The 13,055-nt window shown below is 36.3% G+C and overlaps 1 protein-coding gene across 9 annotated transcripts in view; it reads right to left on the bottom strand.

Annotated features, from left to right (window-relative positions):
* The window catches only part of SOX5 (SRY-box transcription factor 5), a 1,149,712-nt gene that overhangs the window by 221,981 nt on the left and 914,676 nt on the right, over nt 1-13,055 (bottom strand). For all 9 annotated transcript variants that reach the window (XM_064284479.1, XM_064284485.1, XM_023554801.2 and 6 more), the window contains 2 exons: nt 12,911-12,997; nt 3,972-4,144 (listed from right to left, as the gene is read on the bottom strand). In XM_064284479.1, coding sequence (XP_064140549.1) covers nt 3,972-4,144; nt 12,911-12,997 — 260 coding nt within the window. The remainder of the gene's footprint in view (nt 1-3,971; nt 4,145-12,910; nt 12,998-13,055) is intronic.

Raw genomic sequence — 13,055 nt, 5'->3', positions numbered from 1 at the left:
ATGATTATTTTAATGATTTTATTTTATCTAAGGAATAAAGGATTTTTTTTTTTTTTCTCTGAAGAAAGTTAGGGAAGAAGATGGTAGAAAAAAATACCCTTTTCCTTAAGTCTGGTTGCTTCCTCCCAGTTATCAATATTTCCAGTGATATTTAAATCATTTTAGTACTACCTTGAGAATATATCAAAACCTTAACTATAACTACTTTATACCCCTTCACAGTTTTCTTTTCTAAGCCACCGTCATCTCCTGCTTGGGTTGGCATAATAGCCTATTATTTTCTCTTTCCGCTTCTGCCTTTGCACCATGCAGTCTCTTATAAACCAACAGATATCTTTTTAAAATATAAGCTGTGTCATAATATTCACGTTTTCAAAATCTCTGGGTCAGAGTAAAAGAGTGTCCATATGATGCCTAGAAGGCCCAGTATAATTGGCTTCCTGCTCCTTGTCACTCCTCTCTAGCCACGCTGTTCTTCCAACTACCTGTTGAACACACCTTCCAAGGAAACTCCTGCCTCTGGAGGTTTGCACTTGCTTTTCCCTCCATCTGGAACACCCTTTTCCTAGATAGTTACATGGCTCACTCCTTCATCTCCTACAAGTTACCGGCAGTAAAATGATGTTACGTTATCAGCGAGGTCTTCTCTGAGTACATGTTTTAAAATGGCTTGTCTCTCTACCTGGCACCCCCCCAATACCCTGCTTTGTTTTTTACCATAATTCTTACCAACATATACTATATTTTACTTGATTATTTACTCGCTGTCTGTCTCCCCCAACTAGAATTCAATTCATGAGAGATGTTTATCTGTTTTGTTCTCTGCTGTTTCTCCCAACAACTAGAACAGACTCTGGCTCAGTAAGTGTTTGCTGAATAGATGAATGTGGAATGGAATTCAGAGTCTGGTGGAAAGGCTCATCAATAAACAGGTACAACAGAGTATTAGAATTTGCAGAGTAGGGGCACCTCACACTGAGTAGGGAGTGCTGAGAGAAGGTTCATCCAAAAAGATCAGAGTCTTAAGGGTCTGAAATGTCCTTCAGAGTTCCCTGTGTCTTGAAGAAAAGATCAGTGATGACAAGAGTGGTGACTATAAATGTCAGCACTCAGTTCCTTGGGTTTATAGTCACCGTAAGGAGCCATCGTGGCACAAATAGTTAAGCGCTCAGCTGCTAAGCAAAAGATTGGCAGTTCAAACCAACCCAGCAGCTCTGCAGGAGAAAGACCTAATAATCTGCGGCAATAAAGATTAAAACCAAGAAAATCCTGCGAAGAGGTTCTACTGTGTCACATGGGGTCACTGTGAATGGAAAATGACTTTTTTTTGTTGTTGACAGAACCTATCAACAACAAAAACATAGTCATTGTCGGCTACCTGTGATAGAGAGAATAAAGGAGAGCAGAACTGACTACAGAAACCTGACCTGTTGCTCTCACGAGCGATCTTTTCTCAGGCTGTCTAGGAGTCCCTGCCTGGGATCACTCCAATACAGGAGAGAAACGATGGAAGATCTATTGGTCTAATGTTCCAAGGAGAATGTCAGAGCCCTTGAGATACTAAAAAATTCTAGAATCCTTTGACGATATCCAGGGAAAAAGAAAGAAAAAAGCCCTGCTTTCCATTACAGATTGCTTAGATTTTTCAGGACAAGACTGCCCTCAGACTCAACCAAGGCAAGTAGGGATTCTCTGCCAAAAAAAAAAAAAAAATATATATATATATATATATATATAAAAACACACACACAATTTTCATAGGCTCCCAGGGTTCTCTAGAATTTAGATGTCTGAATGCATCGAGGATTAAGGAAAGTGTTTTTCTAGATAGTGAAAGGCAAATGTTTCGAACTCTTTTGTCATAGGAGTAAAGCAAGGGGAATATGGGATATCAAATAACAGCTCAAATATATCATTAGGGAAAAAGTTTGAAACATTTCATTAAAAATAAAAATACCTCTTTTCAAGCAGAAATGAACCAACAAGTAGGGAAGGGTAAACTGAAAGTAGGGCCCCTCAAATGCAATGCATTGAGTATTTCTCCACCTCTTTCAAATCTGTTAGTTTACACCTTTGAAAGCTGTTTAGAGGTATTTGCAGCAATGTGTATAGACACAAATTGCTGTTGCTGTTCTGTGCCATGAAGTTAGTTCTGACTCACAGTGACTCTATACGACAGAGTAGAACTGCCTCAAAGGGTTTTCTAGGCTATAATCTTTATGGAAGCAGGTTGTGAGGTCTTTTCTCCTGTGGAGCTACTGGACCTTTCAGTTAGCAGCCAAATGCTTAACCATAGTTCCACCAGGACTAAATAGTGGTCCTCTTCCACTTGGTATGGTAATGGACTGATCCATAACATATAATGAGAATATAAAGGGACTCAGACCTGGAAAATAGCTGCCACTCTTACATATAAGCTGACCCTTACTAAATAAACCTCTACTCTCCCTTCAAATTACTACCAATTTTCATAAGAGTTTGTGTCGCTTCCAATTTATCACTACATATTTGCCAGTTCTTACTATCAGAATTCTGCTCCTAAAACTCCATAAAACTCCACAGAAGCAACACATTTAAAGGCCAACAATGAGAATTTAAATGACAAATCTGGTAGCTTCCAATTTGTGTTAGAATAATGACATTAGTTGTAGCGTTTAACACTGTTGCCTATTCTTAAAATCTTCATTTTTCTCTTCATTCTTATGACACTGCGCTTTTGGTTCTCCTGATTGCTTCTGGATATGCTTAGTGTCCTCTCTCTATCAGCTATATATGAGCATCTCCCAAGACTCTACTCTTAGTCTCTTTCCATTTTCTCATGACACCACCACTCAATTACGAGGTCTAACAATCTTAATATGATTGCCATTCTTTTATCATTTAGGTCTGAGCTCAGGTGCCACAATCTCAGAAAGCTTTATCCAGCCATCCAAGAAGCACTGCCTCGCCATACCAATGAATATTACATTACTCTTTTAAAATTTCTTCTAATTACTTACCACTATCTGAAATTGTTTTAATTTATCTGTTCCCTTGTTAATCATCTCTCACTTTCCACTAGAATTTAGGGACTCTGTCTTTGTCTCTCTGGTTAATCGAGGTAGCTTTAGCAATCAGTATAGTGCCTGGCAAGTAAGAAGCCCTCAATTACTATTTATTGAATAAATGAATAAATCGTATCTGTTCCAATGGTTTAAACTACCACCTCTATGTACATAGTCGAAGAAATATAGCTCAGCAGGCCTCTCTTCCAAACTGCTTTTTGTTATTTCTAACTGTCTTTCACATACCCCCAGATGAATAAAATGACAACAGCTTTAATTCAATATGTATAAATTCATTTTCTTTTCCAAATTTGCCCTCCTGATTTTCCCTATTTCTATTGATGGTACCACCATTTCCTCTATTGCTCAGGCTCAAAAACCTTTCCTCTCCTTTTTATTCACTCAAAAAAATTCTACTTACAATAGCTTTTCTGCCAGTTTACTCCTTTCTTCTCTTTGCTTCTCTTTGTCCATAGTCATCACCCTACCAGTTTAGCTTCTCACGCCTTATTGAGATTACACAATAGCCTCCTCACTGAACTTCATGTCCCATAATTAGAAATTCACTTCAGTTGTTGAATCCTACCTATTTTCAGAACTCATCTAAATACCACCAGTTTTCTGAAACCTTTCACAATGCTCCTGACTGTAAATGTTCTCTTAACTGTCCATGATTCTCTTTTCTACTTTGCTCATGATCTATCAAAATATCACCTTAATTGTCATTACTTCAGAGTTACTTACCACCAAAGTAGCTAAGATTCTTAAGATTGGAGTTTCTCATTTGCTTGTTTTGGTGTTTTTCTTTTTTATTTATTTGGGGTGAGGGGTATTCTTAGTCATCTTTGTATGTCTAGGATAGTGTCAAATAAATATCAAGTAAAACAATGTCTGAGGAAATGGACTGTGTCTCTAGCTCTTACTCACCTGTTCTTGCTGCTGTTTGGCCAGCTCCATTTGCTGGCGCTGCTTCTCAATCTGAGAGGCAGCCAATTTCTTCTGCTCATCATGGGCAGCCAGTAGCTGCTCTCGTAGACTGGTCAGTTGATTGATCATACCCATGAGCTGCCTCTCTTTCTCAGCTAGGCTCTCGGGAGTCCCTGAAAATAATACAGTGATAAAACATACAAGAAATGAGAAGAAAGTAATTTTCCATGACAATAGTTCTGCTGCATAAGAATGATTCCAAATATAAGGTTCAACACACACACATAAACATACATCTCACTTTTTAAAGATTTTTCACTCAACAACAAAAAAATGATGGCTGTTTACCCATTATAAAATGCCAGAATGAGAAAATGCTGACTTCGTTTTATTATTTATGGCAAGTAATACACTATAGCTTTCTTCTTTGATATTGCAAGTAAATATAAAATTGTTGGCTGAGCGTCTACTATTTTCAATGTTCTATACTGGGACCTTCGGGCAATCAAAATAATTTTAAAGCTAATTCCTGGCCTTAGTAGTTTTTCATCTAATTAAAATGAGAAGACAAAACATGACTTTAATAACAATAATTATTAAATAAGAGATGAAGGCATACTTATCAATGACATGATTATCCTTTATTGAAAAAAAAATTGAAGAGTCAGAACTAAATAATCCCTTATTAAAGGAGGAAAAAATAGATTCTGTTTAATCAGTCAAGTTTCAGACCACTTTCCCATATGTCACTCAGAAGGTCTCTTAAAAAATAAAACATAGATAACAGGGAAAATATTCAAGTTTGAGAACACAAATTTAGGCTAACACAAAATAATTAAATAATAATTAAATGTGGTTGGCAAACTAACAGATCACATTGTGGACACCCGAGATTATACATAAATCCAAGATTTGGAGAAGTAATGGCAGTCGTTTAAAATAAATAGTACACTAAAATATTTAAAACATGCCAGTGAATCTTCTTAGGTTACAACAATCATTTGATACACAGGAAATGTGAGTTCATTGAAACAGAAACAGTATCATTTTTAATCGTTCTTTTAAAACTCACTGGATAGACAAGACCCCTACGGTAAAGCACCAGCAGTAGAAAAGAACACACTTTTTTAATTATAATTTTCACTTCAAATATAAGACACTAAGCACTATTTTAATAATGGATTTGCCACCTGTATATGTAATTAGATAGAAAACTCTGTTATAACTCAGTCACCCTTCCCCAACCCATTCCACGTCTCGCTACCAATTTATGCTGAAGAAGCACAAGATTTTTAGGAAGTGGTAGGTATAGTTAGCAGCTTATAATTTTTCATGTGCCCATTTGGAATGGAAATAAAGTTTCTAATGTATTCTACATAGGCTAGAGAACAAATCAGAAAAAAAAAAAAAACCTCTAAATACAAACTTATACAAGAAAAACCATGCCTTGTACGCCTTATACCCATGAGCCATGCTCTGAGCAGATGTGCAATCAGTATTTGCTAATAATTTATTATACATCAAATATTTGGATTCCATCACTAGAGAGGAACATTTATTCTAAAATGAGTTACTACGTGACTGTTGTAATTAAAATCCTAATATTAAAGGAAGATGTTTTTAATGTAACAATTCAATGCCAGTAGCACACATAGCATCCCCCCCCAACCCAGCAGTGACAACAAAAATATCTCCAGACATTGCCAAATTTCCACTGAGGAAGAAAAATCATGCCTAATTGAGAAGGAGTTCACTCACAAAAAGCCACGCCACTGGCTTTTTCTTTCATTCATTTGACATATATTTACAGAGCGACTCCTATGTACTCACACAATTCTCGATGTTACAAGTGTAAATGTCAGAAGAGGATGCCTTCCCTCATGGAACTTACGTTGAAATGAAAGAAATTAAGCAAACAAACAAAAAAAAAAAACTTCAAATTTATACAGATATTATTTTAAATGCCAGCTCCTCAGTGTGTCGGCCCTGAACACTGAAATCATAGAAGACGCCGCCTCACTTTCTATCCCATCAATCTTAAAGGAAAAACTGCCTTTAGAGTGAAATTAAATATCTGACAAGTGGCTATAGCCTTGACCATGGTTACTCCATCGATGGGCTGATGTTTGTTTTGGGAACATTAGGAAATAGATGTGTGCATTATTACTTTTGTAGTGAAAGCAAAAGTGATCCTTGCTACCTTTTTTTTAAAAAGCATGGCTCTATGAAATATCACAACTTTTTTACCTTTTAATGAAGATTGTTATTTTAGGAACTTTCCCCAAGACTGTTCTATCGACTCACTTGGATATTGTACTGAAAATGTAAAAACCACAAAGCCACACGGCAAAAAAGGAAAACAATACATATTGGTGAGATTGTGGAGAAACTAAGACCCTCACCCATTGTTGGGGGAAATGTAAAATAATACCACAGCTGTGGGAAACAAGCGGTTCTTCAAAAAAGATGAACACAGAACTACCACATGACCCAGCAATTCTAATCCTAGGTATATATCCAAAAGAAGTAGAAGCACAAAGGCAAACAGAATCCTGTAAATCAGTGTTCTTGCAGCACTTATCAACAGCCAAAGGTGGAAACAACTGAAAATGTCCATCGACAGGTGAATGAATAAATAAAATATGGTATATACGTAATGGAATATTACTCAGCCATAAAGGTAAATAAGGTCCTGATGCATGCTACAACATGGGTGAACCTTAAAAACATTACGTTGAGCAAAAAGAGCCAGTCGCAAAAGGCCAAATACAATATGATCTCCCTTACAGGAAATGAACAAATATACAGAAACCAAAGATTATTAGTGGTTACCAGGGGTAGGAGGAAGGTGGAAAGGTGGAGTTTTTTCTTAGGGAGCATTGACTTTATATTAATAGTGGTGCAATAATTTGGAAAAGGATACCAATAGTGGTTGCATAATATGAAGAATATAAACATCCATGAATATACATACATACAAAAAAAAAAAAAAAGCCCTTTGCCATCAGGTTGATTCTGACTCATAGTAACCCTATAGGACAGAACAGAACTGCTCGATAGGGTTTCGAAGATTCAAACTGCTGACCTTTTGGTTAGCAGCTGAGCTCTTAACCACTGCGCCATCAGGGCTCTGCTATTATACATATAGCAATTGTTAAACTGACAGATGTTTTGTTGTATATATTATCATCACAATAAGAAAAATGTAAAAATCAGTTTTTTTTCATTAATATCATATTACACTTGCTGCATTTATGGACTTCAACATAGTCAACAATAGTCATCTCAAAACATTGTATTCTTTATTTGTCATTTGTTCAACCAGCATGTACTAAATTCCTAACTTTGGCCCAGCACTAGGATAATTAGTCTACAAGGGGGAGGAAGGTAAATATGTAAACAGGCTAACAATATAAACAGTGCCCTTATGCTAGGGACAAATCTAAGCACAAAATATCATGGGGGCAAATCAGCAGGGCTCTTCACCCAGGTGTGCTAAGTGTGGAAATGTTTTAAAATTTTAAAGGAGTTTTAAAATCACCCAGTCCAATTTTTTTGAACAGCCAAGCACCATGTAAGGAGCGCAATCTTTGAAGCCAGGAAGAATTACTTTGAAATCTTTACTCTGCCACAACTAACTTATGTGGTTTTGGATAATTAATCTGAGTCTCAATTTCTTCATTTGTAAAATGGGAATAAAGTGATTTTGCTATAATAATTTTCTAAGGAAAATTTCTTCTAATAATTGCTTGCCACATAGACAGGTAATCAGCAGTAAAATACAACTTCTAAAAAAATGAACAGGAGAGTAAATAAATCAAAAGAGGTGGCAATGATTTCCAAACGCTCAAACCACAGGTACTTGGAAGAATTAGAGCTACATGACAAAAAAATCTTTTTGACTACACCATTCTTCCCAACTAAGAGAAATGTTAGTTTAAAACGGGAAAATGTCTTAGGTTAATTGCATTATCCAAAGGTCTGGGTAACTTTTCAATAGCTTTGGAGATCATGCTTTCAAGAAAACAAATCATGTCTTTTTAAATATTTTAATTTTAGAACCTTTACACCCCCTTGAATGAATAAATATTTGTTAAATGAATGAACATATTTTTAAATGGAAAAAAAACTGTTAAGGAGAATTTTTTTTCCCAAATATAAAACCCAGAGTAAATAAGAGTTGAGTTATTCTCATTAGGTTTAAAATATACAATTATTAAATACACATTTTTAAAAGTCATGTTGACTTTTTTATTGACAGGCTGCATCATCAATTTACAGATCAAGTGAGATCTGTAAGTGGCTGAGTGTTCTCTTCTCAACACTTGCTGGTTTTATACATTGGCACGAGGATGCTGGCATTCTGAGAAACAGCAAGTCACTGGTTTGAAAAGTCACTTTTGGCTTTTATAGACATTGTAAAACTTACTTTGAAAACTTATCATGCTGTGTGCCAGTAGTCTTTCTTTAATTTCTTATTAAGTGTTGTTGTTAGATGCCGTCAAGTTCCGACTCACAGTGACCCTATGTAGAACAGAATAAAACCATGCCCAGTCCTTCACCATCCTCACAATTGTTATGCTTGAGCCCATTGTTGCAGCCACAATTTTCAAAGTGATATAACCCATTACATATCTAAATGCTGCAATTGAGGTTCTGTGGTTTAAATTTGCCAAGGATCCCTCACTAGATTTACTACTTGGAATCTGATTCCTATTCTAAGCCTGGTTCTTTTCAAATCACCTAATGTCATCTTAAAAAGAATGATCCTTTCATGCCACATACTGAATCTACATACCTCTTTTATCTCAAAATTGTACATGTCACCTCAGATATTATCCATTTTAATCTACACACTGAATGAATCTACATAGCATATGTCTTTAATTCATGAGCTCGCAAAGGCTATAGTATTGCTGAATGGATTACATTTTTAAATTGGCTATTGACAGTTCTAGAGCTGTTTGGTATTTGACCTTCTGTCCTATCTTCTAGAAAGAACAAGATTACAGCTTTCAAAAAGAGTCAATTTTTTATTATACCAAATGCAGCTGTTATTTTTCCATAACATCAGATACAACACTTCTGCAGGCCTGAATTAATTTTAGTCCTGTAAGAAGCGCTGCGCTCTGAGCATGGTGAGGAGAGTCGATCAGGGCTACCAATGGCACACAGTCCAGGCTCTATACAGAACTCTTCACAAAAGGCAGGTAGAAAGACTGGGCTAGACTTTTCTAAGTGACCCAGCCAGAAAACCTCCCAGACATTGCCCTACTTTTATAACCTCACCAAGACATCAAGACAGAAATATTTATGGGAGAATTTTACATGCAGTTGTTTGTGTTGTAATTCTAAAACAAATATTAAGTCGGCAAAATACAAATTTTGTGATTACTTTGTTGAAAAACAAATGATCTGTTTAGATTAGTCAAAGCTACCATGGTTCCCCAGATACTGTCCTCAGGTAAAATGCCAATGAAATGACCTGACCTTCAGTGTAACGGAATTTCATGCTAGCTGAGAAAATGTGTAACACTCTTGGTCACCAGCTGGGGCACAAGTACTATTGCTGTCCCTTCTCACTAACTGTGAGACTGTAAAATCTAGGTCTTCACCTTTCATACAACTGTTTCTCATGCTTCCGCTATAGTTAAGAGCAAAAACCTGTAAACTGGCCAGTTACACTCTACGGCAGATTAGGAAAGAAGAGACGAATAATTCCTTCAGGCAGCAAATCAGCTTATAATATATACTGACCGTTTGCTTTTGGCATAGCCTTTTAGTCATACTGTTTTATTCTGCAAAACTGGTTCTGGTCTTCTTTTTTGTGTGTTCATTAGATGTTTCTAGTGCAACTTTAAAACCTAATTATTTCATATTTCCAAAGTACCAGAGCATAAAAACCCACCCACTGCCGTCGAGTCGATTCTGACTCATAGCGACCCTATAGGACAGACTAGAACTGCCCCACAGAGTTTCCAAGGAGCGCCTGGTGGATCCGAACTGCCGACCTTTTGGTCAGCAGCCGCAGCACTTAACCACTATGCTACCAGGGTTTCCTACCAGAGCGTATAATGGTATAAATTCTAACAGGGAATATAATCTAACATGAAAAACAAATATATGCTTTTAGAAGTGGGTGACCTTTACTAGCTCATGTTGTTTCTTGAAAAATGAGATTGATTTTAAGTGGCTATGACAACACTTTATTGACAGTTAAACTGTGTAAATCAAATGCTATTTACTTCTCCCATTTAAAAAATTTATCATTTTTGCTTTTTAAGCAAGAGTAAAAAAATGTTTTGAAACTTTACCAAGCTATAATTTTTAATATTTGCCCAAGTATCCTGAAATTAACTTACTGATAACAACTTCGTACTTATGAGCTCAGTCTTAACTTGCCAAAAAAAATAAAAAAACCTGGCTACAGCCCTAAAAATTTATGAAAGGATGCACATGCGTGCACGTGCATGCGCACACACGCACACACATTTCTTGCAACTTATTAAAAGAAAATTGGCCAGTTCAAACGTTTAAATGGAATTAAAAAAAAAAAACCTTTCAATCCACAAGAAGACTGTAAATACAACAAAGGCTGTAAGCATCCAAATATATGGAAGGGATCTATTTAAATATATTAAATAAATTTCTATCATCCATAGTTGAATAAGTTAGTATTTTAAGATTTTAAAAAACTCACACTTATCCTCCCCCCCCCCCCAAAAAAAACAGTATAAGTGTACAGGAGACTTACACCTTTATTTGCCTCGTTAAAATAGCTGCCGAACAGCTCAGCCATTGTTCATGTCTAACTTCTTCTGGGGTGGCAAGAAAACCACATTCTTGGGCATGACATAATCACTGTGCCTGACCCCCTAAGAACCTTTAAGTCAAATTCATTTACCCCCAGAGGGCAACACACTATTGTATCCTCTCTACTTTCTAGCCACCTATGAACAATGGATAGTAATTGCAACTGTCACGGGCAGTCAGTAGGAAAAATAACCCAGCTCGTATTTTCCCAGTTTACTGCCAAACCTGATCCTAACACCTAATAACCATGCCCCCAACAGAAGAAAGACCTACAGTTGCTTTTAAAACGCATCAGAAAACAGCTTTTTTAACTGAACCAGAGAACAATAACCAAACTTGTGCTCTGAATGTGAAGCTTAAAAACTCAAAATTAAAGACAGAAACTTCTTTTGTGACTGTACTGTAGCTTCTTAAACTAACCCCCAGGCAAGCCTGAAAGGACAGCTGAGCTTCTTTCCTCTAAGCTTATCATCACTGCCTTTGCTGCTTTTAAGTTTGACTTGTGAAGAAAAACAAGGGAGGGGAAAAATGTCCTCCAATGAAATGAGATCAAAAAGCTTGGAAAAGGTGGTCTCTGCTTTTACTCTGTTATTACCTAGGTCAGAGGAGAATAAAGAACCTTGGAGAATGCAATTCTATACCTCAAGTGCAAATGGGTTAAAATCAATCAAAATAATATTAAAGGGCCTGCTGCTTCAGAAAATGAAACTACTCAGTTCTCCTTAAACTTTGTCTTTAAGCCTTTTAAACCCAAAAACCCATTGCTGTCAAGATGATTCCGATTCATAGAGACCCTACGAGACAGAGTAGAACTGCCCCATAGGGTTTCCAAGGCTGTAAATCTTTATGGAAGCAGACTGCCACAGGCTGGTCGATTCCAACTGCTGACCTTTCAGTTAGCAGCCAAGTGCTTAACCACTGCACCACCAGGGCTCCTTAAGCTCTTTAAGGCACATCAATCATTATACATTTGAATTTGATTTTTTTTTCACTGTAGATTTTGGTTACCAAATTTCTTGATTAGCACCCATTCATTCTCCCACCACCCATTCACACCTAATCACAGCTTACTATATGTAACTCCAAGGTTCTGAATGTTAAGTGAAATATTCAGGCAAACGTTTTCTGGACGTTTCCAAACACCCAGACATTAGGTATCATGGAGGCCAAACATTTGAGAAGACTGACTCTATTTTTTGCCTTTCTCCAGGATGCTTTGAGGTAGTAGAGGCTTAAGAGAGACAGTTGCCCCTCTATTGGGAGAACACATGCAGAGCACATACACACATTTATACTTCTACATACATAGTAATAGAAATCTAGTACGGTTAAACACATATTTAATCTCTATCAAAATATACACAGTAATATATAACTAAATGTTTCAACACTGAGGAGTATCTTGATGTTTTTCTTTTTTCCTCAAAATTAAACCTCCTTTAAAACTCAGAATCATAAGTGCCCTATTGGCAAAAAATAGAAATCTATAGATTGTCTACTATGCCCTGAGAAAAAATGCTTTTAAGTTAATTGAAACATGACATCTGATTCTATTTTCACATGAGAAAATAAGATCTCCCCCTGTCAACAGTAAAAGTTTCTTAAAATGTGAACATTCAGTATCTTCTGAAACCCATATAAAATTTTTTTCTTAGTTGTATGTAATTACAGATTCAAAAACAAAACAAAAAAACCAAAAATGTTATACTTGTGAGTGTAAAACGACACTTTATTATGCCTTCCTCATTCATTATTTCGGTGCTTAACTGTCCATTCTGTATCTGTTTACTTCCGATAGGCAGAATGTATAAAATCATCTCATAAGATGCAGTTTTTAACCTTGCTAAAGGTACATTCCTACATATAGGATAAACCATTTAAATGAAAAAAGAAATCATGAAAACCAAAGTATATTAAAGATATAATGGGGTTATTCTGTTAAGACAACACACCATTTATTCTACAAGGTACACAGAGAAAGTAAGAACCCTGATACATCCCTTTTCAAGCTAAAAAGAGGAAACACCCACAGAAAATGCATGAGACGAGAAGGGAGGAGCGAAGTAAAAACACTTTATCACCATTCATATTTCTAAATTTTGAATCAAAATCATTATACACATTACCTTTTATTTCGCCAAAATTCCCTGATCCCATTGCAAGAAGCTTGTCTTTCCAGTCCTTTGAGAGTAGCTTTTCAATACTGGGGGTTTCTAAGTAAAGAAGACACATACACACACAAAAAAATGTAAGCAAATCAACACGACTATC

The sequence above is a fragment of the Loxodonta africana genome, chromosome 4, assembly GCF_030014295.1.
Source record: "Loxodonta africana isolate mLoxAfr1 chromosome 4, mLoxAfr1.hap2, whole genome shotgun sequence".
NCBI classification, from domain to species: domain Eukaryota; kingdom Metazoa; phylum Chordata; class Mammalia; order Proboscidea; family Elephantidae; genus Loxodonta; species Loxodonta africana.
Note: the sequence above shows the minus strand (reverse complement) of the source record. Positions and strands in the feature narration are given on the sequence as shown.